Genomic DNA, 25537 nt, shown 5'->3' with positions numbered 1-25537 from the left:
AAAAAAAAAAAAAAAAATCTGACTATTACTGCTTACGAGATCTAAGGATGGGAGCAATAAGTGGGGCTTGCTTAACCCAAAGAGTAGTGAAAGCAATGCACACTGATTTTAAGATGCTGTGTTTGGGGCTATAAAATAGTAATAATAAGATGATTTAAATACGCCTAGGGAAGTCCAGATGAGAAATTGCAGACTCTGAGTGAGGCAAGGCTAGGCTGGGCCACCTATGTGTTTTTCCCTAGGCCAGACCCTACAAAAAGTCTTCAATCTCTAGTGGCCAGGCTGGAGGAAATGGCAAAAGTTACAACAGCGAAGACTGTGATTTCTCAGTCCACATACATCCTCAGCAGGCTTGCTGCTGCCCCAAATGTGTGCCAAGTCCTGAATCTTAAATATGTGCTCAATTCTTAATCACAACAAGGATACAATTTTATTTTCATGCTGTACAGAAACTGATGCTAGAGCAACTTGTCATTACTACATAACCTTTAAAGGTGACAATTCAACTTCAATCTGACATTCTAAAGCCATCAGTATAAGGACACTTACCAGTTCCATGATAAATCTGTACTTTGTAATTAATGTTTCCCATGCTACTGCTCTTTTGGGTCACCTGATCTTGCTTGGAGAAAAATGACAAGCAAGAGTTGTTCACTGACATATTTCTGACATAACAGAAATACATGAAAAGCTCCTTAGCCTAAAACATGATCTTTACTCCTGTATTAACCCCATATGATTCAACATATCAATTTTCCAATAATATCCTTTAACCCATAGTAGATTCTGATGTTAAGAGTAAGTGTTCACTTAATGTACTAAAAAACTTAATGTGTGGTGGTATCTGCCATGCTTTGGGGACACCGTTTAAACTGGAGGGATCTTTGTTCTTAAGAGATCAATAATAACTGACTCATTAACCTACGGCAGTGCTGAGAACCACAAGAGAACCCAGACTGTGTTTCACATCTAAGAGTACATACCTGGGACGCTGAAGGTCCCTGCTTTTCCTTAATTTGGTGTAGTTGCTTTAATCACACATTCACCTAACTATCACACTAACTTGGACAACATTTATACTGATAAAGTACGTTAAATGGCAACCATTCCAACTTACTAGGCTGAAGCCATTTCTGCACTACTGTTGTAATTACTTAGTGGCATCTGTCGTGGGACTGAGCAGAAGTAGTAAACACACAGGGCATTTTCCAACCCAGACACACCTCATCCAGCTCTGTGCAAATTCTTTTCTTCAAAGGTGTCTGTCCTCCATGGATCCTCCAGGGGTCTCCCAGCCTCTCACCAAGTCTGAGGAAGTGATGGCTTCCTTCCTTTTTTCTCTTTCCTAACGCGGGTTAGTATTTTACAGAGTTGATGTTTGGTAAGTCTCTCCCTAGAGCATAGTCCTGACTCTGAAAAGACAGGTCTCTTAACGCTGAAATCTCATCTAATAAGCACAATTTAAACGTGCACAGCCAAACTCTGGTGGTATGTGGTACACATGCCATTTAAGTGCAGTCAACTGAGAGTCCAGAATGTCTATACTTGTGCTTCTTTCTGGCTTCCATTTCTGACTTACATATTAAATTTCACAATCATTTTTTAAATTTACAATTACCTCTGTGAGTCAAGAATATACACAAAATAGAGTGAAGATTTACAACTTACTATTATAGCATAGTAAATATGACTTTTAATTAATACCAAATGTGTATCTTCTAGATAAAAGCATAAAAGTAACCACACAATTCATAGTCTGGCATGCCAAATGATATTGTTTTGAGAGTTAAAATAACTGATTATATTAACTAGATATTATAGATACTGTGAATACTTAAAAAATACACATGTGCAGTGACTTTCCTAGCTTAGACTCCATGGCAGTAAGTACTATTCACATCCTGTGTAATTCCATGGGAATTCTATGGGGAAAGTTCCATATATGGTCATTTTCCCTGATGGATTTCCCACAGTTTAGACAGGATATGAATCTAGTCCATTGTAGCAATGAAAACAGTGAACCACTAGACGTTTGTGTAACTTCTGCTGAACAAACTGTAGGGAGTCGAACACTGAGGTGAATGCAAGAAACCAATGGATATTTTTATTCTACTTTTGAACTAGTGGGTAAACATGAATATATCCACAAAGAAATTTATTCCTCTCTTTAAAATATCCCCTTGGATTTAAAAGTTACAATACTAACTATCAACAGAGAAGAGATTCTAATTGAAGTCTCGCATCAGAACCTGCTGTTAGAATGAAAAGTAGACAGAGAAAAGCAAGTCAAAAACATTATGTGACTCTAAACTTCTCCCAAGCTATGAAAGTTTATCCCAACTTAAATCCCTGTGAGCCACAGCTGCTTTCTCATATCGACATTCCTTAGTTGTCTGTGCTACTCTACTTATCTAAAGGCATGCAATAATAGTTTCCTTTACATCCGTGTTCTAAGTGCAGACTTGGGAGTTTAGTATAACCCCTGCTAAACATTTCCATTTTTGCTCTGAGATGAAAGCATCTAAAATCCAATATAGCTCAATACTAGCAACCATATTAATGTTGTAAGAGAGGCAAATAGCTGGTGTTCCTAAATTACCCAGTTACATATGGCAAATACTAAGAAAGGGGAAATAGTGATAGTCCTAAAATTTCTAGCATACTGACAGCAGAAACACAGCTCTAGCACGGTTACTAATAATAATCTGGTGTTTGTATTGAGAAATGGCCCATGTTAAAGGTGATTTGGGGCAACTATCGTCCCTATTTATATTTCAGCTTATCCACATGCCACAGTAAAACAACAGACCACAGTTCTACCTTACACACAGCCAGCTGTCAAAAAAGTCCCCTGTGGTGCACATAAAGGAGTGCAGCTTCTTGTCTCCTTGACAGATGCACTCCGTTCCAGCAGCTTTGTGACCTAACGGTGCAAGGTGTCTTCATCAGACTATCTCTCATACAACTGCTCACCATTTGAGAATCACTTTGGTTTGGACAATATGACACCGTGGTTATTACTATTACTAATAAACTGTCCAGTTTCAGCTTAATGTGTCTATAATGAAAGTAATGGCAACAAGTGAACTTTGGTGCCCAGTACAGACAAAGTATATGAGTAACATCAACAGGTCTTTCTCATTACCCCATCTAATTGCAAGCCAATCCCAGAGGTAGCGCTGGGTCATCTGTCATCACCCCATTGCTGCTCACTAGTTACTGCACTCCGGTCCTTTCCTCGACGCCTCTAACTTACAGAAGAGTTTGTATGGGCCTATTGTTCCAGGGAGTAAGAATGTTCTCTTTAGTAAATCTGTTAGAAAATGTGGAAGGAGAGATTAGATGATGCTATTAGCCTTGGGGATACCCTATTTCTCAGCAGGTAAGGGACTAACTAGTCTAATAAGGCAGGTGCTTTGGGAGACAAATTAATGTACCAGGGCACAATTCCCACCACTGCATATCTTAAATGGTCCCTTTCATTGGCACCCTTGAGAAATGAAAAAGTTAAATACAAGAAGGGGCAGAAGCAGAACTGATCCCAGACAATACTAATTGAATGTTCATTACAGTTGAAGTGGTTTTGATGGGAGTTTTGAGGGTTTTTGTTGTTGTTGTTGTTTGGGTTTTATTTTTTGTTTTGTTTTCATTTTTGTTTGAAAATAACCAGCTTTACAAGGGAGTGTGTAAACAAATGGCAACAGCACAGTTTTCCTCATGGAACAAAAAAGAACCATTATTTTTTTTTCCTGTTACCAGTTCTTTTTTAACTTCACTAAAGCTGAAACTTTGTTTTCCTCTTTAAAATTTTCCAAGAATTTTTTTTAATTTTGCAGAATTCAACTGATATTTCTACATAAACTTCACTAGATCAAGTTACATATACTCCAAATATGCATGTAATGATTGCTTTACTCTATAAAACTTTATCAATGCCATTTCCTTTTTACACTTAAATTATTCTGACACCCAAAAGCTAAAATTGTGTTTCTTCAAAACCAATAAAGAAGAAAAGCATTAGTTTTAGATGTAAAAATTTTCCGTGAGGAAAAATTTTTTAAAAGCATCTAGATAGTGACAGAGTGACACTGTCACAGAGTGACAGAGCACCCAGGGTGATTGTGCTTCCTATGTTGTCATGGTGAGTCTCCTGAAGCTGCAGACAAGTTCATGCCAAAGCAGAGCCTAAAGACACAGAAGCCAGTCTACACAAGAACAGATGGATATCTGCTGTCAGGAAGAGGAGAGTGGGATTGTTAGAGACAGAGGATGAAATGATGTTAGAGGGCTGGAGATGGAAGAGTGCTTGCCTGGTATACAGAAATCCTTAGGCTGGATCCTTTGTACTATAAAAACAGACAAAAATTAAACAAAATAAACTATATCAGACATTAATTGAATTGATTAATTATTTTTAGATAGTTATGTAAGTCTTTAATTTTCAACACATTTGCTCTTTCGGATCAACTTTTGTCATTTAAACAAGACTATGTACTTTCCTTTTTATTTGGGGGTGTTGAGGAGAGAGAATTATTTAAGAAAAGCAAAAACTTGATGAGATAGAAATATAATAATGTAGAACCCAGGCCACTAGAGACACCTGACCTCAAAAATATAAGATCTAAAATCAACTTAATCATATATTCTACAAGTTAAAAATTCATATGTGTTCCCTTGTCTTATATGTAAAAACAAAGAAAGCAAGAAAGAAAATTTAAAAGATTCATGAACCTGAGTCCGGGAAATCTCAAATCAGAATGGTAATTATCACTTGGCAAGAATAATGAATGGGAAGGCCATAATTCTTCCTGAGGAAACAGAAGTGTTCTGTATCTCCCTCCAGGTAGGGATGCTTCCAGTACAAACATGGGTGCAAACACTTAGAAGCCATACTAAGACTTACGCATCCTGTGGTACATCGGTAAGTTTAAACAGCAAGCAGCTAAGGAATGCTGGGAAGTGGGGAAACAGTCTTCCCCAGGGAAGAGCGCACCGACTGATTACCCAGTGCCAAGGGCTCAGCCCTGAAAACATACAAGTAACGTTACACAGATGGAGCAGGTTCTCTTCAGGTACTTAGGAATAGGTATGTCACAAACCTACACAGATGCATGTTAACAACAGCTCATGGAAGACCAGGCCATAAATTTGAAAGAGAGCAACAAATGATATGTATGCAAGAAGAACTGGTGGGAGGAAAAGGAAGGGGAAACGGTGTAAGTACATTATAATCTAGTATATGATTTTTTAAGTAAAGACTCGAATGCAAGGCACAGCAGTCAGAAATCAAGAATAAGACTCACAACATCTTTGAAAGAAGTTTCTAGTGTTTCCAGGATCTCCCTCAGCACTGCAAGCAAGGTAGAAAATGACTTCCCTAAGACAGGTCAGTGAGAGAGTTCCGAGTTGGTTTGGGAGACTCCTGCTAGGGTAAGTAAAACTTCAGAGAGTACCCCGCCCTGCAGGTTCTCAGTGTGGAGAGGTTTCAAGACTTCAAACCATCGCCCAAGGTGAAGCAACACAGGTGAAGGGCTATCACTACAAACGGAGCAAACTCACCCAGCTTAGAGTACACACTATCTCCTCATCTAAAAGACGGCACCCATTTCTAATCCTAAATGCCCGCTGGAAGCACGAGTACCTGAGGGCTTCCAGACACACGCAAGAGATAAAAAGTCATCCTCAGTCAAAGCGAAGAGGTTCTAAGTAAAAGCAAATAAATAAATAAATATTAAAAAAATATTAAAAACCTTGCATGACAGTGTTCTGTTTGCTGAGCAGTGTTCAATTCTGTTCCAAAACGGTAGCTATGGAAACCAAGAGCAGTTTTCAAATATACCACATAGCACACGGGTGAGACTATCAAAAGATAAGGTTGGATGGTAAGAGACAAGGCTGTGTTGTCTCGGAAAAACAGGCCAGATAATGGAAGAAGACCCTAGCATAAGGCCCAACAATGGATTTCAACTGCCAGTAACCACACTCGTTTTCCTTTAATACACCGTATATATATTTTTGTCCTCACCTAGGGTCTGAAATCAACAAAATTCCATTACTAAAATAAAAGTGGGGGATCTCTGCCACAGGATGATCTGTTTCTTGGATGACAAGAGCTCCAAATGCACCATTAAATGAATTTTAAAATATTTTCAAATTATTAAGAAACACCATTGTCGTCTGTTGAATGGATACTAAATCTCACTGTTAGTGTCTTGAACTTGATTAGACAATAAGGCAGTATCGGACATGGGAGGGTTCCACAGTAAAACAATAAAAATGAGCCTCTGTCAGAGCCAGTCAATAAACAAAAGAACTGAGACCCATTAGCTCTTCAAAGGCTGCTGCTTTACAATAGTCAGCAGCAGTCCCACACTCACAGGGACCCACGGCTGCCACCAGAAAGTTATGGTCACATTACAAATGAATCAAAAATAGATTTCCTCAATGTCCTGCCTTAACCCAGCCCCTCCCCCACTGCAAAGCCAGGCCAGTAGGTCAAATCTCTAGAAACCCTTAACTCTCACCTTCGCTTACCAGTGATAGCAGAATGTTGTGCAGGGGCCATGCAAACTCATGGACAGGTTAGGTTACTTTACATCAAACACTGAAACAGTTCTCAGACAGGTTGGCTATCATGATTGTTTAAATACCTACCTATTCCGTGTGCCTACAAGTGCTGTCCAGCCCAGCCCACTATGCCGGGCCTGCTCTGCACCAAAGCAATTTCATTGTGTTAAGTTTAAAACTGATACAATGCTGATGTTCTGTGATGTTAGCCAGCGTATCAAAATTGAAACCATTGTAAAAAAAAAAAAAAAAACAAAAACAAAAACAAAAAACAAAAAACACTGTCTTCAAGTAAAACGCTATTTATTGTTCTTCTTAAATCTACATGTAGCATCTGCTCGTGTGTTTGTTAAAAACATGGAGGAAGATATATAAAGGCACCTTTAGCTCTCCTTAGAGGAAAAATAGGAGCTCTTATCTCCTAAACGCTGTCATCTCAGAGTCCTCTAGCATCTATTTTAGGGTTTAAGGACATTAGGAGCCTCTGAGGATGTATTGGTGACAGGCCTGATTCCCATCAATTAGCAGGGTCTCGGAGGCTGCCTGGATTCCTTCTTCTTGCCTCCTCCCTCTTGGAGGCCTGGTTTTGACCACATTGACATCCCTGGCTTTAAGAATGAATAATCCAGTCCGAGGAAGTCCCTTACCCAGGACCAGTTNCTCTGTAATTAGAGGCAAATGCAAATATTATTAACCTAAGGCAAAGTGATAGGAACTCAAGCCAGCGAAACATGACAGCACACAGATTCTATAGAACAGAAAAGTAAGATCCATTTACTTACATGAAGATTNAGTACCAAACATGGCTGGCTCCAGAAGGTGCTTTAAAAAAAAATTAGAAGAAGGGAAAGAAAAAGAAAAAGAAAAAAGGAAGTAGGAAAATGTAAGATGTGCATGTGCTCCTGAGAGCAAAGAGATGAGCCGGCTACACAGCAGGGGTCATGAAGCCAGACAATGCAGTCCGAGCTATGTCCAGCTGCCAGAGTCTCCTCTGAGAGCTTCGGCTTTCTCTCGAGAATGGAAAGCTGGGGCTCCTACACCACCCCAAATCGAAGAGCTGCTTTTCAAAATCCAGCAGGCAACGAAAAGGCTGCCTGGGCTCCTGAGGGCTGCAGTGAGGCAGGGCTAGGTAGCGAGGCAGGGCTAGGTAGCTAGCGCAGAGCAGGTCTGAGAGCAGCAGCACAGAGACCGCAGTCCTCAGCCCTGCTCTAGCGGTAAGACAATAGCAGAGCTTATGCATACGCCGGCCGGATGACGTCAGGGACACTGCACAGACTGACTGCGCTGCTTGAACCAGAGGCTCCAGGGTTTCAAGGGAATAGCACGATTCAAAAGGGAATTCCTTTGTCACAAAATGCACAAGACCAAAAACCACAAGCACAATCCCCCTCCTGAAGAGCTCTTCAGCCTGTGACGCCACTCAGCAAGAGACCTCAAAGAAATTTAAATACTGGCCTTCTACCAGCTAACCACAGTGACACACAGACCAGGGTTCTTGGTTATATTACAGCAAATACAGCTTTGCAAGGGAATTAAGGAGCATCCGAAATGAGAAAAATAATCTACATTTAAAAGTAATTTCAGAAGGGCTCCAGGTTATTATCTCTAAATTATGGAAGGTTGACATCTAAGGTTGTACATTTGATCACAAATAGATGAAAAGACACATGCTACATAAGTTTGGGACATTCACATGCCCATGAATGCATTAGTGAAATAATAGTCTCAAATAGTAGAGGCTACACTTTCACATATTGGCAAACATTATTCAAATACGAAAACCACAGATTTGTCTACACGTATTTCTCATCTTATTCCTTCTGCCTTATTTTAAATTTTACCTTTTGAAAATTTCTATCATTTTCAGAGTAACTCAGGTATTGTAATGCTGTGCTCACACATCTGTGTACACTTGTGGACAAATGGGAATTTGTAACTAACCTATTTCTTCTTAATCTGCTCAAACAAAAAATTGAAAATAATAACAACTTGCTTCTTGACTCACGGAGCAAATAAAAGTCTTCCTGCATTCTTTTGTTCTTATTCTCCTAAATCTGGTTTTAAAATACACATATTAAAAGTATGTGAACTTTCTTTAGAGTGGCCTACTCCACACAAGCAAAGACGGAAGTTTGTTCCAATGCTTTTAAAATTCTGAAATATACAAAATGGGTACTGTGTGCATGCTTCATTTTAAAAATCATGGACAGGAGAAAGTTCAAGAGTTCAAGACTCCCTCCACTCATTCTCAGCACATATACCTTTGTCAATGATTTCTTTTGTTTACAAAGAACTTTCTTAAAATGTACACCGCTCTTAAACGTTAAATTTATGGCAAGAATGTGGAACTGCAAATTACAGCTAAAAGTAGTCTTAGTAGTTCCTCTGGCTATTAGATGTAGATCCGCTTCATCATCTTAGCCGCTTACACAATAGTTCGCGGTATTCACTGTACAATTTGTTCAGAGTAAATGACTTAGCATACATAACCACTGAGCCATTATGAGCTACTATGAAGAATAAGTGTGGATGAAGCTGGTGTTGCAGAAAAGAATTATGCAATGTTTCTTTGCTTACTGTGTATCAGGCACTATTTTAGACTTCTATACATGCTCATCCATTAAATCTTCATACTGACTCCACGAGGAGATGCTGCTATTACCTACATTTATGAGTTAATTTGCCAAGATGGTATAAGTAATATGTATTATGTTGCTATTCAAATCCAGGAGGTCTGGTTCCAAAGCAAAGCTGTTGGTCTATCTACTGTAACACCTCTTGAAAAAAAAAAAAGAACAAATAATTGCTAAAAATTATGTAGCATTTTAAAAGTTCAAATGAAATAAAAGGAAAACAGATGAGTTGAAAATGTGGATAGAGATGCATAAAAAATAAGTCACCAAGGAAAACTAAGAAAGTACAGACTAGAAACCTCAGCATGAATTAAATTGTAAATATATAAAAATGTCCCTGTTTAAAAAAAAAAACGTTCAAGCCAACAGCTAAGGAGGAATATTAATAAGGTTGAGGTGGGAACCTACAGCAAGTGGGAATTGGAATACACTTAAGAGTTGTGGGACCTTAAAGCCCACGCTTATCTCATATGAGTTATTTGCTTGCTTGCTTGCTTATTAACTTTTACCCTGGGAAAGATATACTCTAAATTGTGTACAAGATGCTGTATATGAAGTCATTGAAGTAATTGAGGGATTTGGCTATCAAAAAAATTAGAGAAGGCGGAAAAGAAGGTGATCCCCTGAGGATGAGAGCCTTTCCAACAAAGGCTATGATGAGAAAGGTGCAAGGACTCAGTCACCAACTGATGGGCGCTCCTTGCTTCAGCTCATATGTGAGCTCAATGCACAGATCACAGATCAATGTCTCTTTTGGGGCACAGGGTTATAAGAATTAGGTTAAAGGTTCCAATATTTTCCAAGAAGCCTTATTTTTAGATAACCTTAGAGGCATCAGGGTGTTATAAACTTGGCATCTGACATGTCAACAACATGGGGCAGAGTTCACGCCACTTGACTCCTTTTACTCAGAGGCCTGAGGTGTTTCAGGCACCTTAGAAAGTTTGGTTGTTCACCACTGAGTAATCCTCATTGACAAAAACTGCTTCAGAAGTTTCATTTGCTCTAATTATCTCCTCTAGGATGGTCAGAGAATAAACATGTATTTTAATGTGTTCCCTAAGGAAAATATAATGGAAGCAAACGAGGAAAAATAAAACTGATTTGAAGTTCCTTAACATTCTACTCCCCCTGCCAAAAAAAGTAATCTTTGAATTCACTTTGACTAATTATTAATGCCTAGGACTTTGCCCTCTCACTTATAAATGCATTATTGTGATTTCTAGGACAAAATTAGCAATGAGGGCCAGTAAGATCACTAGTCTGTAAAAGTATTTTCTGCACAAGCTTGAGGGCCTGAGGGAGTTGAGTCTTAGAAATCATGTAAAAATGGAGAGAAGCAACTCCATGAACGACCTCTGGCTTCCAAATGCACATCACGGCACATGTGACTCCAGACACATAAAGCACAAATTCATGCAATAGTAACAATAATAAAAGTTTTGATTCAGTTTTTAATTTTAAAAAAGCATTTGATTTGTAAATGAATTAAAATTAACAATGAGAGAAAATGCTAATATCCCAAATAATTTATTGTTCAAAATATCATTATAAGGGAAGAGGGGATGCCTCCATGGTTAAAGCAAGCTGGCGAGGTACTGGCCATGTCAATTCAGAGACCCTGCTTCAAGGAGCACAGCAACTAGTGGTTGAAGCAGACTTCTAGGTCAGTCTCCGACCTCCATATGTGCATGCAGGCACTCACTGGCAAAAGTGACCATGCACACCACAAACTCATACACATAAAGAAAGGAGAAATTATAAAATTGGAAACTGATAAATATAACAATAAAATCTTCTTAGATTAATTCTTCTATTCACTTAACACTGCGTGAGAGCATGAGGCAAAGGTCCCACAAGCTACAGGGCAGAAGTGAAGGTCTGGGACATTTATGGAGCTGGTACTCTCCCACCTAGGTCTGGGTTCCTATGCCAGGTTTGAGTGGCACTACCTGCTGAGGCAGTGAAGGAAGTCAGGAAGCACTTTTAAAAGAATCCCATACACACATATACATTACTCAGCTCTTCCCTGGGAGCCCGCTGCTTTACTCCATGGGCACAGTACAAACTAACACCTTCCTCGGTAGAGCTTGCATATGGTCAGTGCTGAGACAGCTGAGATGTGATCTTTAATTCCCAAACTGCCAAACTCCCTGAGCCATCTTTTCTTTCACTGACAATTGTTTGTTTGTTTGTTTGTTTAATGTTTTTTGAAATAAGGTTTCACTGTGAAGCCCTGGCTGTCCTGGAATTCCCTCCATAGACCAGGCCAGCCTCTAACTCAGAAATCTACCTGCCTCTGCCTTCCAAGTGCTGGAAATAAAGGCCTGAGCCACCCCCGCCTTTGATGTCAATTACCATGATTTTGAGTATATGTCTACTCCATCTTGACATAGCTCTTTACCTTCCCTAAAGATAAGACCAAAAATGTACTTTTCCCACACACACAATTTTCCTTCCCTTTCAAAGTAATTTGAACATTTAGACTTGTTTAACACACACACACACACACACACACACACACACACACACACACACTAAAATTGCAGCTATTTATTTTGTTTTGCTTTTTGAGCCAGGAAATCACAATGTAGCCTTGGCTGGTCTGAAGCTTGAAAATAAAGACTAGGCTGGCCTTGACCTCACAAAGATCCACTTGCCATCACAGTGCTGGGATTACAAAATTGCTGCTACTTTAAGAAAAATGGGGTACCAATTGAGATGCGTGCCTGGGAAGAAACAGTGTCCTTGCAGCACAGAGGGGTGGCTGCACACAGACCCTCACAGTGCCTACAACAGCATTCACTGGCCCTGTGCAAGCCCCAGACAGACCACAGTGACAGCTTGGGGACTGAGGACAGCTCTTCCTCGCCCTTTCGGAACTCCCTGACTTACTTCTGCCGCGTGAGCCTCTGGCTCTCTATTTTCCCCAGAGGAGAATGATCACAGCTCCCACTTCTCTGTTCCCTCTTAAACCTAAAACCATAGCTTTACCACAACAGCTTACATTTCTAACCATACAGTAACTCACTTTGTAATTAAAGGTTTGGAAGCCCCAGAGTTGGATTATAACCATTCACCCTCTTTTTCCACATTGTAGAAATGATAATACAGGGTTTTCCTATATGATCCACAACTTGATTCTTACCCTCCTCACTACATGTCACAGCAAAACCTTTACTTTATACCTCATCCCAACTTCCTTTTGCTGATGCATCAAGATCACACTTCACCTAAAATGTCTCCCCTCACCACTCTCCCCGCTTCAACTCTAGTGTGCACATAGTCTCGGCGGTCTTTCTCTTTTCCCTTTGGCCTCAAACTTCACTTCATTTACTGAACATGATAGGCTCACATCAAAGTGTGAGAAGAGTTCATTGCAAAGGGTCTGTGCCTGAAGACTCCTCTGGACAGAGTCCAACTCCTGCTCACATACCTCCTTCCAAACTTCTAAGTTTAGATACTCAACAGATCAAGCACCAACCAGATAGTAGGACAGCCCTATGAAATAAGCAGTGTCCTCTTTCTGGATGCACAGCACCTACTTCTAAGCTTTCAAAATCTGGTGACAGTGCCCAAAGCTTTCAATGGCTGACAGACAGACACAAGCTTCTTAGCAGGGGCCTCTCTTACATGGGCCTCAAGGAACCTGACACCAGAATTAAGGAGGGGAATAACTTTAAAAGACTTTTCCTCTATTGGAAGATTAGGGTGGGTATTTCAAATATTGAAGGTTAATCAATAAAAAAATACACATTAATTAATCCTTGTGTTAATCATAACAAGCATAAGTTATTAAAATGCTAATAGAATGTGAATAATTAAGGTTTTCTCCTTACAAACATGAACCCAACGGTAAGAGGCTTATTCAACTCACTAAGAGTGAAAGCCACATTATATACATTTGAATCAATGCTCTACTGTGAAGAACAGAATCAAATTCCAGGATTCTATAACAAACATGTCAGACATACTCCAGTAAAACAGCTTCCCCAGGCAAAACACAATGCTTCCTGTATGGTTTTGCTCTGTTCATCTGGTTTGCAAAAAGAATCACTAGAAAATAGTCAGAGGAAGCCAGGAAAATAGTCATGAATGAATCATAAATAGTTGTTCTGGAAGGGAGAGCAATGAAGAAATTCTTCAAGCCAATATGGTAGAATTCAGTTAGCATCGCAGGGAAACAAAGCAGTTACAACATGCATGGCTCTCAAGGACATAAATCATTCTTGCTACTTTATAATGGGCTGGCAAAGTCTTTCTATACAAGGCCAAATCGTAAATATTTCAGATGTTATAATCCCTTCCCAGTCTCTATCACAAATGAACCTTGCTATTTTAATACAATCTTCCCATCAACATTTTAAATAAATGATGGTAGCTGTGTTCTGATGAAACTGTATAGGCTCTGAACAAAATGTGTTATAATTACATATTGGGAAATATTACCTTTTTGAAATTTTAATCAATATATTAGAAAGCATTGTTTCACAGAAGAACAGCACTGCGATCTGTCATTGATGTGAGCATTCCCTGGAAGAAGTCTCTGCCACTGACAAGACTCAAAGTAACAGACTCCATCACCACTGTTTCAGGGGTGGGGCTGGGAACTCACAGAAATGCTTATCTCAGATCCCTGCATTTCAAAAGACACTGTGGGAAAAGACAGCTTTGATAGCCGAGGACCTTGTTCACTTCCTAATGCATTTCAGCTGGTGATAGTAAGTGCTAAAACAACTTCCAATAAGTCCTTGGTTACTTTCACAGGATAAAGTCATTTCCACTCATTCCAACCCCAAATATATTTCTAGTTATCAAAAATTGTTAGGGCTGGTGAGAGCACTGACTGCTTTTCCGAAGGTCCTGAGTTCAAATCCCAGCAACCACATGGTGGCTCATAACCACCCGTAATCCCATAATGAGATCTGACGCCCTTTTCTGGCACATCTGAAGACAGCTACAGTGTACTTATGTATTATAATAAATAAATCTTTTAAAAAATTGTTAATAAATAAACAAACAAATAAATATCATATAAGATTTCCTAATTTCCTCACAATTACATTATAGGCCAGGAGATTCTGTACAAAACATGCTCATGATATATAATACAAAGAACAGTTGTTTTGTTATGAGAAAAGCTTGGCTCTGTTCAACACTGCCAGATATAGAATTATTGAGAAATGTAGATTAAATCTTAAAATCACGCAGTTAAACTCTTTAGGAGATTTGGCATTTCAAACAAAACTTATTTGTGAAACTATCTAAGAAGATGTATTATTTTTGATGTCCTTTCATCATTAATTTGTAGTGAGCTACTGGTCACAGTATCTGAACAAGCTAATTTTTCTACCAAAAGTTCCTAGGAACAGGATTTCTACTTTCTCTTGTCCTTTGAGCAAGAGGCCAATAATTTCCTCTCTATCTCTTTTTAAAAAGACCATGGAAAACATATTTTTAATCAAAGAAACTACTGTTTTCTTAGAAACAACACAATCTTGAGACAGATGGTGATGATGCCAAGAGAGAGTATGGCGAAGAGTAATGCCTGGGACATGATCTGTGCATCCCTGCAGCCATGCAGTCCAAATTACAGATTCTCTAGAACCACGCATAGAGTCTCAGGCATTTTTTGGCTTCCAAAGAAACATTTCTTTAGCACTGTTTCATTTAAAACAATCATAGTCCTGGCCTATGTGAAACACAGCTCATAAACTATGACTCCACAATCACAGAGTCCTAGGTTTACATCTGCCATCGTACTTACAAATCAAAAAGTATTTTCCAAGCTCCAGTTCCTCCGTCTGCAGAAGAAGACGATCAGATCTTACACAGGCTGAATAGCCTAAAGAAGGAAGGTTGAGATGCCCAGGACACAAACTCTTTATAATGCAAACATGCACTCCAAATGGAAGATTTAATACCTGACCTCATACAACAGATTTCACCAAAATACAGGTACACTAAAAGTATTATTTTAAATTGCTCTCAGATTGTGTATAAACTATCCATGAATCATAAATAAATTTTATGTCTACACATGGGTTCCACTGCCAAGATTTCTCACTATGCATATACAATATTTCAAATTCTGAAGAAAAGTCATATCTAAAACAATTTTGGTCCTGAGTATTTCAAATAAGGGATGCCCTACCTGTAGAAAGAGAAATGATACAGACATGATAATATATAGGTGCCAATATTGGACAACTGTAGCACATTATCGCACATGACAAATAGTCTACAAAGAAATAGAAATAACACCATAGTGTGCGGGATTTTAAAAACACCACACAGCCCCCACACACACACAAAATAATTCCAATATGTGCTATAGCACAGATGAACCTCAAAGCTGTGATAAACAACAAATCAAGTCACAGAGTAGCAACTTGATCCCACAGGTGGCACATAAGTACAAGGGGCAGGGGATTAGAGGCTGAGGGACAGAGATGGGGAGGTGCTGCTCAAGGAATATAAAATCTTAGTTTGGGGAACAAAAAATTGTTTATACAACATAAATATCCTAGTACTCTACCTACTGAACTGTACACTTGATGACAAAGAAGGTAACTTTGAGGTTATGTATATTTTCCCACAGTTAATTTTTTAAAACAAAATATTTTAAAAACAAAAGAAATTATCTGTTGAAATGGAAAGGAACTAGCTAATGCCTGATGGGAGCATCAATGGCAGTTTTTCTTTTTAGTTTACACACCTCTTCACGGTTGCAAGCACAATGCAGCTCACTACGAAACCCATCCTATCCAAAGGTTTCTCATTGTATATGAGCTGTCAGCCAAAAAACTGTGCAATCTAGGAGCTAAAAAACCAATTAATTTTTAAAGATATGGATAGATAAAATTTTGTAACCATTATATATATATTATGTTATATAGTTATATACTATGGTTACAAAATTTTAATCTATATAATATATTATCATATAATATATATTATGGTTATACAATTTTATCTATCTATATGTGTGTGTGTGTGTAGATAGACAGATGGATAGATAGATAGATATTAGAGCAAGAAAAAAATAACAAACTGGTTTTTTTTTGTTAGATAGACATATGGTTTTTATAAATTTTATATTGTTTATATGGTTAGGTAGAGTTTATATAAATTTTAATTATAAATAGACAATATAAAGTATAAATAAGACAAACTGTATTATTTAATATCATGTTTGTCAATTCTTACTAAAGGATAGATGGACAAACTTGAGCAGTGGTCCACTTCCTAAGTCCCAGAAAATCTTACCCTCTAGAACAGGCGAGCATGTGTTCTTGCTAGCCACTGACAGTAGTATCCCTAAATCACAGGACAGAATGTAGGAAAGGATGGAGAAACACACTTGTTGCCAGTGCCCTCCTTTGAAAGCTTTACTAATTCTGAAATGTTACATTGATTCTACTTATAAACATACCAGGCAAAACACAGAAGATGGACAACGAAGGTTTAGGTTTAGACAAAGATCTCCTAGGATGCTTCTTGGGCAACTCTGACCTCGGTGGCACAGATATGAGTTAAGTTGCTGCTGAGTTCATGTGGAAAGACTGTTAGAGGCATATCTGTACAGATGGGAACATGGCAAGGGCTAGTGTCATCTACTAATTAGTGTTATTAAAAAGCTACTATCACTGACTTTCTATTTCAGGAGCAACACAGTTCTGAAACATTTTATCTCACGATCAATAGCTCTCAGACAAACGTTATCCTTTTATGTCTGATTAGCAAGAAGGCTTCTCCTGCCACTGAGATGGTCGTACAAATGAATTTCTCAATTCAACTCAAATTCCTTTCCCAGGCCCTTGTTTCCCATTTTCATTCTCAGCAGAAACATGTTCTACCCACTTTTCCTGAGCATAATTTATTTTTAAGTTTGAGTCTGAGAACATAGCTGCTTCCCTTGTCTTAAGCCATGTCCCATGTTAGTCACTGTTTCCACAGCCCATCAGCACTTAGAAGAAAGTGTGATGTGATATGCACAGAAGGAACTGAGGAGTCTCATGAGCTCTATCAGTAATGCCCTTCAGCATGTCATTAAAAATTTGACAAGAGAGTTTTGTGGCTGTGTTAGTGTCCCAATCCCTCTACTTGAAGTCTTGCCTGGTTACAGGAAATGGCCAGTTCAGGCACCATAGCCTCCATTGCTAGGAGTCTTAGTTAGGGTTGACCTCATAGACTCCTGGGACTTTCCATAGCTTTAGGTTTCTAGCCCATTCTACAGATGAACCTCCTGCACCCTGATTCCAGTTATCTATCCCATTATTCTCTCTCTCCCCATCTTCTTTCTGGTGTACAAGATGTGTAGGAGTAAAGATGGAGCAGAAATTGAGGGAGTGGTCAACCAATGACTGGTTCAGCTTGGGACCCACGCCATGAGAGGGAAACCCCAACACTGTTAAAGATATTCTGCTGTACTTGCAGACAAAAGCAACTAGCAGAACCATCGTCAGAGAGGCTTCACCCAGAAACTGATGGGAACAGACACAGAGACCCACAGCCTAACATTAAGTGGAGCTCGGGGAATCCTGCAGAAGAAGGGAAGAAAGATCTGTAGGCACCAGAGAGGTCAAGGACACTGGGAGAAAACTTACAGAATCCACTAACCTGGCCTCATTAGGGACTACAGAGACTGAACCAGGGAGCATGCACAGGATTCCCCTAGGCCCTCTGCACATATGTAACAGATGTGCAGCTTGGTCTTCATGTGGGACCCCTAACAGCAGGAGCAGGGGCTGTTTATGACACTGTTGCCTGCCTTTGAGACCCTTTCCTCCCACTGGGCTGCCTGTTCTAGCCTCAGTAGGAGAAGATGCCCCTAGTCTTACAGGAATTTGATATACAAAGGCTTGTTAATGTCCACAGGAGGCCTAGCATTTTCTGAGAAGAAAGGGAGGAGGAGGAGGAGGAGGCTTGTGGGGATGTGAAGATCTGGGATAAGAGGAGGGAGGGGGAAAACTGTGTCAGGATGTAAAGCTAATTAATTAATTTAAAATTTTTTAACAACAGAGCCTGGAAAGATGACTCAGCACTTAAAAGCACTCACAGCTCTTCCAGAGAATCGGATTTGGCTCTGGGCACCCACACTAGGGGACTCGCAACCACCTGTAATTCCAGTTCCAGGAGTGCCAATGCCCTCTGGCCTCAGTGGGAATTTTCAGGTGCATGATGCAAATAAATTCCCATGATGTCCATAAACTCATGCAGGCACACACACATGCACACACACATACACACATGCACAGGCACACACACCACAAATAAAAGTAAATAAATCTTTTAAAAATTGGCATAAGTGCTCATGAGAACTGGACATATTTTCATATTAATGCTATCCTCCCCTGTGAAGTGCTTGTGTCTTACAACAGGCAACAGGTAGCTGAAAAGAAAGTGAAGTTCAATCTAGTACAAGATTGACAGCTTGCAGATTTTCTACAATGTTGAAATAAGATTGGAGTTTTTAGTCATATAATAGAGTTTTATGTCTCGATAACTCATAAGTAAATGGTGTCAAATAACATGAACAACTTTAAGCTGTTTTATCATAGCATATTAACAAATATGTTTCACTTCACCAGAACTTGCCTTCATATTAAGAATGTAAAAAGATTCATAGGAGTGTGTGTTTCTTTAGAAAAAATAGAAGAGAAAGACGGGGGGGGGGAGGGGGGGGCGGGGGGGGGGGGAATGAGAATGGTGGAAGAAAAGAAAGAAAGAAAACCAGACTGTTGGCCTATACTGAAGATCATAAAAAGAAAAACACAGAGATGGGTGAGCTTCCAGGCATTGCATGGGGATACTTAAGCAGGTCTGTGTTACAAAATATCTTAGGAAGGATGACCCAAATATGCCCTTTCCCACACACTGTTCCTCCAAAGTATTCCTCGCTGCACTCGAGTCAAGTTGCCCTTATGAAATATAGATTAAAATATCTAAGTGATTCCTTCTACCCAAAATGTTTTATGAAAAGATATGTCACCCTTTTCATCAATTCTGTAACACAAGTTTTAAAACCTATATGCTAATTTAAAATTATACCCAAACACTTGTTTCTAAATAATTATAAAATAAGGATTGGTATCCATTTTTAAACACCAGGTATAAGGCATAAGCATACTAAATGTTACATATAAAATAAGCATAAGAAAAAATGGTTTTAGTTCTGTAATCAAGACTGTTTCCAGGCAACCATCATTAGAAGAGGGGAAAAATAAGTGCAATGTATTTCAGAATCTGTTTATGTATTGAAAACTGCAGAAGATAGGAATTCCTAACCTCATCTTATGTAATATCTATGGTGCTTGTTAGTTTCTGTCAACTTGACACAAACCAGAGTCGCTAGGAAAATGGAACCTGAACTTGAGGAATTAATTGCCCCCACAGATTGGATGTAGGGAAATCTATTGGACATTTTCAGCATTTATGATGGCCTAGCTCACTATGGGCACTACATCCTTGCGCAGGCGGTTATGGGTTGTATAAGAAAGCAGCTAGTAAGTACCACTCCATTGTCTCTGCTGCAGTTGCTGCCCCCAGATTCCTTCCTGAGTTCCTGCCTTAGCTCTCCTGGATGATGGACTATAACCCATAACCATATAAACCCTTTCTTCCCCAAGTTGCTTTTTGGTCCTGGTGTTATCACAGCAACAGAAAGCATACTAGGACAGGCTGTATTTTTTCAATACTTCATACAAATGCATTTACATTTCAGTACTGAAGAGAGCTACCACAAAGAGCATCCCAATTTACAAATTCCAAAGCTCAGTACCTCCCACACATTTTATTTGTAAGGCACTGTAGTCTAGGGCACTTGAGCAGCTAAGCTGTTGTTTTGAGCTTTTGGAGAAAAATGTGGATGTTATCGCTGAACTATCCTCCAAAAGACCTGAAATAAGATATTCACCTTGAAGACATTTATGTTGCCCACTGGAGCATGGTCAAACTCCTGCTGGGCAGCCCCTTAAAGAAACTGAGTCCTTCTCTACCTGCACCCCTCCCAGAAGCCATCAATTGTGAGGAGTTATACATCAGTATCCTTATCACAAGGATATGAGTTCTCTTCAATGGCTTTCTGTCTAGGCTGTTACTTGGGGGCCTTGGGTGTTATAGAAGTATTAGATGTTCCTCTTTCTCAACTATGAGTCTGCAGTCATCAATACCATGGCAAAAATAGCTTCCTTGTCCTTTATAGTTAACGGACGCATGGATCTTTGCCAAGATCATCTCCAACAACTTCCAAATGGTCTTTGGCATTAGCTCACTCCAAGAACCTCAGCATGGTCACCAGTTGCAGTGAACACCTTGGGCATCAACACAGCCCTCTGCTGTGGCACAAGCCACAGACTTTATCACAGCCCTTGGCCAAGCAAAGGTCAAGGACATCAACACAGACTCAGCTGGAAGTTCAGGCCACTCCCATCAACACGGCTTCAGGTGACATCAGCGATCTCAGGCATCTGCACAACCTTCAGTAGTAAGGCAGACCATGCGTATTAACGTGGCATCAGGTGGCTACGGAGGCCATGGAGGCCTACATGTTATTTTTGTTTGTTTGTTTGTTCGGTGTTTTGAGATAGGATCGCTCTACAGTGTCCTGACTGTCTTGGAATTATCTGTTATTTTTTGATATCTACAGCAGGCTTCAGAATGGCTGAGAGATTTTAAAGGCTGAGTGTGTCATCCCTCCTGGAGACCAGTCCATGGTGACGTGGTAAAATTATGATCCAAATTGATCCTACAAAGTAAGGTCAAAGCACCCTCTGGTCAGCTCCCTGCACCTCTGGTTATCACTGTCTACCACTGACGGACTGCAGGGTGTGTCCAAAATTCAACTCTCTTGTTACATATCCAAAGGACAATCATTTTGTATCTGGAACAAGTTCTACTAAAAGCTATATTACCTACACTTGTCAGTATTCATTCATCTGAATGTAGAGAAACTTAAGGAAGATCCCAAGTGGGGTACCATAAATATTAATACTTTCTATTTTAAAGTACTCTTTAAACTATACTCAGACTACAGCACTACTATTTGAAGAGATCCCACTTCACCCAGCAGCTGGTGACAACAGATGTAGAAACCCACAGCCAAAAATTAGGCAGAATTTGGGAAAACCTGTGGAAGAATGGGAGGAAGGATTGAAAGAGCCAGGGGGTCAAGCACACCACAACAAAACCTATAGACTCTAATAACCTGGGCACAAAGGGGCTCACAGAGACTGAACCACCAACCAGAGAGCATGCATGGGACAGACCTGGGCTCCCTATATATGTAACAGATGTACAGCGCACTATTCACTTGGAACCTTGAACAGCAGGAACAGAGGCTGTCTCTGACTCTGCTGCCTGCCTTTGGATCCTTTTCCCCTAACATGATGGCACTGCCTATCCTCAGTAGAAGAAGATTCCCCCAGTCCCTTGGCAACTTCATATGCCAAGGTGAGCTGATATCCATAGGAGGTCTCCCCTTCTCTAAGGAGAAAGGGAGTGGGACATAGGGGAGAGGGGGGGACTGGAAAGAGAGAAGGTAGAGGGAAGTCTGATCGGGATGTAAAAAGTAAATAAATTAATTAGTGAGAAAAATAGAGTTTCTGACCTTAGAGACAACAGAAACTGAAAGAGAGAGAGAGAGAGCTCTAAACAGACTGTTAAGTTATCCTGCAAAGACACTCAGGTAGGTCAGCAGCGAGGAGACCTTGCAAACAACATTTACATCTTTTCCTCAGAAACCTTTTAACAACCACTAGGAGACCGTAAGAGGAAAATCCACATTGTAAAAATCAAATTCAGTACATGCATCTGATGTTGCCCATAACTTAGTAAGTTTTATGTTCTATGTATTTGATTTGGAGAATTTTTTTTTCAATCAATAGCTCTTAAAGTATTCTGCCTTTAACATGAATGAAGGGAAGGAAGGAGAGAGGGAGGGGGGAGGGAGGGAGGGAGGGAGGGAGGGAGGGAGGGAGGGAGGGAAAGAGAACATGTCACTCCAACACATAGTAAGCTAAAACATAGAGATTGGATATACCTGGCTATAATTTGAAGTATAATACACTAAAAGTATATCAAGCTATCAATTGGAACTAATTAAGTGAACCTTGAAAACATAACCAAATACTACATTATAAACCTGAAATATCAAAATAATCTTAATTGATTTACAGCATAAATTGTATTTATGAAGTGGTTTTCCATATACTTTTACTATATTCTTTCTCTGGGTATAACTGAAATTCCAATTATATTTAGTTAGAATAATTATAAGAATCTTATAATTACTGTTATTGAGTGGGGGATAAGAAAATGGTCACCTCTGTCCCTTTAAATATATGGCCTATATTGATATTAGCACAATCATTGTCATAAACACAATTATAAATCTATCTTAAATAAATAATTACCCAAGAAGTGGAAATAGTCTGAGACTATCACGCACTGTCTCTAGTTAAATGAGTCACAGGCACAATGCGTTCTTCCAGATTTGACTCAGGAAATCCCCAGAGACTCGTGGGATCTTCTAACATCTACCACTGATGCCTCAATCATACCTCCACCTGCCCTACAGCTGGATGACCTCTCTAACTTACTGTACCTCACACACACGTGAAGCTTCTCACTGAAGCTGACCTAGCAGGTAAAGGGTCCCTTTCCAGGCAGACACCTGAAGTCCACATCACAACAGAAAGCAGGACAGGTGCTCCACCTCACTTAGCATTGGAACTTTCTTTCCTAGGATGTTCTTTGAAGAAGGTAGCCTGGAAATTTGAAAATACAGTTTATAGATACACTCTTACACAAAATACTACTAGTAATGTACTTTGTCCTCTAAAACAGAGATAAGCTGTAGCTGGATGAGGTTTCAGCTGACATGAAACTACATGTCCAACCTGCTCCTTCCCCTCTATCTAAATAATACATTTGTTTCACTCATTCCCTGGATTTTTAAGCACATTTAATACCATATCAGTTTCACTTGTCTACTCCAAACACACATGAACAGCTTTCTTCTGGTTTTTAGCACCAACTTTAAAATACTCTACTAATTATATGACCCAAGCTAAAGCATAGAAAATCCACAGGGCAAAAGTTTGGGGAAATGTATACCAAACATAGAAGTTTTTCAAAACTTTAATAAAATTCTTTCTCTAAACTTTAATAAAATTCTTACCTTCAAAAACAGCTACTGGCATCTCTCCAATAGGACGCTATAAATGTTTTAAGCAAGATAAGACTAAATAGTGCACATTCCTAGTCCCTAGGCATCAACGTCCTGTGATGCTGACCAGTCATTATGACAGCACAAAGACCCTATATGCATTTCTGTATGGTCCAGCTCTCCCAACCTTCTGACACATTCACTAGTCTTCCTAGTGCCCCCCAAAACTTAGAAGTTTCTGCTACTACATCAGTTATTTTGCAAAACTACATAGCTAGCTGCTGCACATGCGAATGAAAATAGTACAGGCTGTTGGGTGGCCACTTAAAGGGATAGTGATCAGCCTGAAAAAAAGACCCAGTGTTGCTCTGCTCTTTGATTTCCTGTCTCCCCCATCATGGGGGCATTAAAGCTACTTTGAAGCCCATCTTATCTAATAGGTATCTAGAGAGACAGAGAGAGATTTAAATTGAAAATGCAGAGCCAGACATGGTGGTACACACCTGTAATGCAGCTCTCAGGAGCTGAGGAAGGGGGACTGTAAGTTTAAGTCCAGCATATGTAATAGAGACACTTCCCCCTCTCAAACATAAACAATCAGGTCCATAACTATGACTTAAGAATTCTCATGGCTAGACAGATGGCTCAACAGGAGAGAAGCAGCTCTTACTTCACTACAAGAGGACACCAACAGATTTCCAGTTCCCTCCAACATGGGGCAGCTCACAGTCATCTATAATCACAGCTCCAAGGTATCCGACAGTCCCTTTTGGCTTCCATAAGTGCACATGTGCATACACACACAATACGCACCTACAGACACATATATATATATTTTAAAAAGTAAGTCTTTTTTAAAAAATCCAGTAGCAATTAAGAGAGAGAGAGAGAGCCAGCCATGTCTGTAGTCCATACTTTATCTCCAAATTCTCTTTAACAATTGGCTTTAAATAGAAACTATTGGCAAAAGCAACACTAAAAACAGAAAATTAGAAAATTAGAACAACTGATTTAGTAGTCAGCAAATGAATCTACTCTTTTACAATACTGTTTAAATAAACTGATATACAAGATGATCATGAAAATAACACTAGCAATGTGCCTAAATTTTCCAGACCACAGATATGTCTATTCTTCCAAACTCAGAGACATTTCATCTTCTCTTTTATTTCTCATTGGACTGTGCCTGAAAATGGTCTGAGAAGACGTTGTGCCATATATCTAAGAGGTTTATAATATCAACTCTTGAAAAAAAGCATCAGGTAAGTCTATATTTCTATCTCTGGACTTTCTGAAGCTCCAGATTGAAGGCAATGGTTCGGCTATAACTCCTGTAAACCAGAGCTCGCTAATTTGCTTGTACACACACACACATACACACACACACACACACACACACACACACACACACAATTTAAAAACTTTTTAAAAATAAATAAAAACATAGAAAATGACCTAGGGCGCGGAGTGGGCAGACACCCCCACAGTCCCTAGAGGACTGCCCACATGATCTTAGGATCACTAGAGAGTGGAACACAACATCTGCTCCAATCCAATTGCCCACGGGACCTGAGACAGCACTAGGGCAGCAGAGAACCGGCCTGACCAGGGGCACAAGCTCCTTCCGGTGTGCACCAGCACTGGGTCACCTAGGGTGCGGATTCCACAGACACCCCCACGGAACCTAGCTGACTGCTCAAGCAATCTTAGTATCACTGGTGAGTTGAACACAACAGCTGCTCCAATTCAATAGTGACGGGCCTGTGACAGCAGGAACAAGGACACCAGAGCCTTTCCTGACCAGAGGCTCAGGTTCCATTTAATCAGTTCAGGTTTAACTTGGTTTCAAACAGACCAGACAACTTCATGGTCCTCAAAGGAGACAGCACTTCCACGGACTGTAACACGCCCAGGATCTTAGGACAACAGGATCCCAGGATAACAGGAGCTGGGTCACACTAGTATTTAAGTGTCTCAGAGGAGCTTGACTGCCAAGAACTCAGACACAACCAGAATCTCAGGTTCACAGGAGCCCACAATAAAAGAATCACAGAGAAATCTGGACTCTGAGAAGTCCTGAATCAACTGGGATTATAGGAAGGAAAGGCTCCAATCAGATATATTGAGGGCAGCAAGCACTAGAGATAATCAGATGGCAGGAGGCAAG

General features: G+C 39.8%; 1 protein-coding gene across 5 annotated transcripts in view; it reads right to left on the bottom strand.

The window, feature by feature from the left end:
* Positions 1-25537, bottom strand: part of St7 (suppression of tumorigenicity 7) — a 238825-nt gene that overhangs the window by 179629 nt on the left and 33659 nt on the right. For 2 of the 5 annotated variants that reach the window (XM_021190890.2, XM_021190892.2), the window contains exon 1: positions 7350-7821. The exons of the other annotated variants lie outside the window; for them this stretch is intronic. In XM_021190890.2, coding sequence (XP_021046549.1) covers positions 7350-7371 — 22 coding nt within the window. In that variant the 5' untranslated portion in view covers positions 7372-7821. Of the gene's footprint in view, positions 1-7349; positions 7822-25537 lie in introns of those variants that run through there. 5 annotated transcript variants of the gene reach the window in all.

This window comes from Mus pahari, chromosome 2 (assembly GCF_900095145.1).
Source record: "Mus pahari chromosome 2, PAHARI_EIJ_v1.1, whole genome shotgun sequence".
In the NCBI taxonomy this organism is placed as follows: domain Eukaryota; kingdom Metazoa; phylum Chordata; class Mammalia; order Rodentia; family Muridae; genus Mus; species Mus pahari.
The sequence above is the reverse complement of the archived record's forward strand: the minus strand, read 5'-3'. Positions and strand labels throughout refer to the sequence as shown.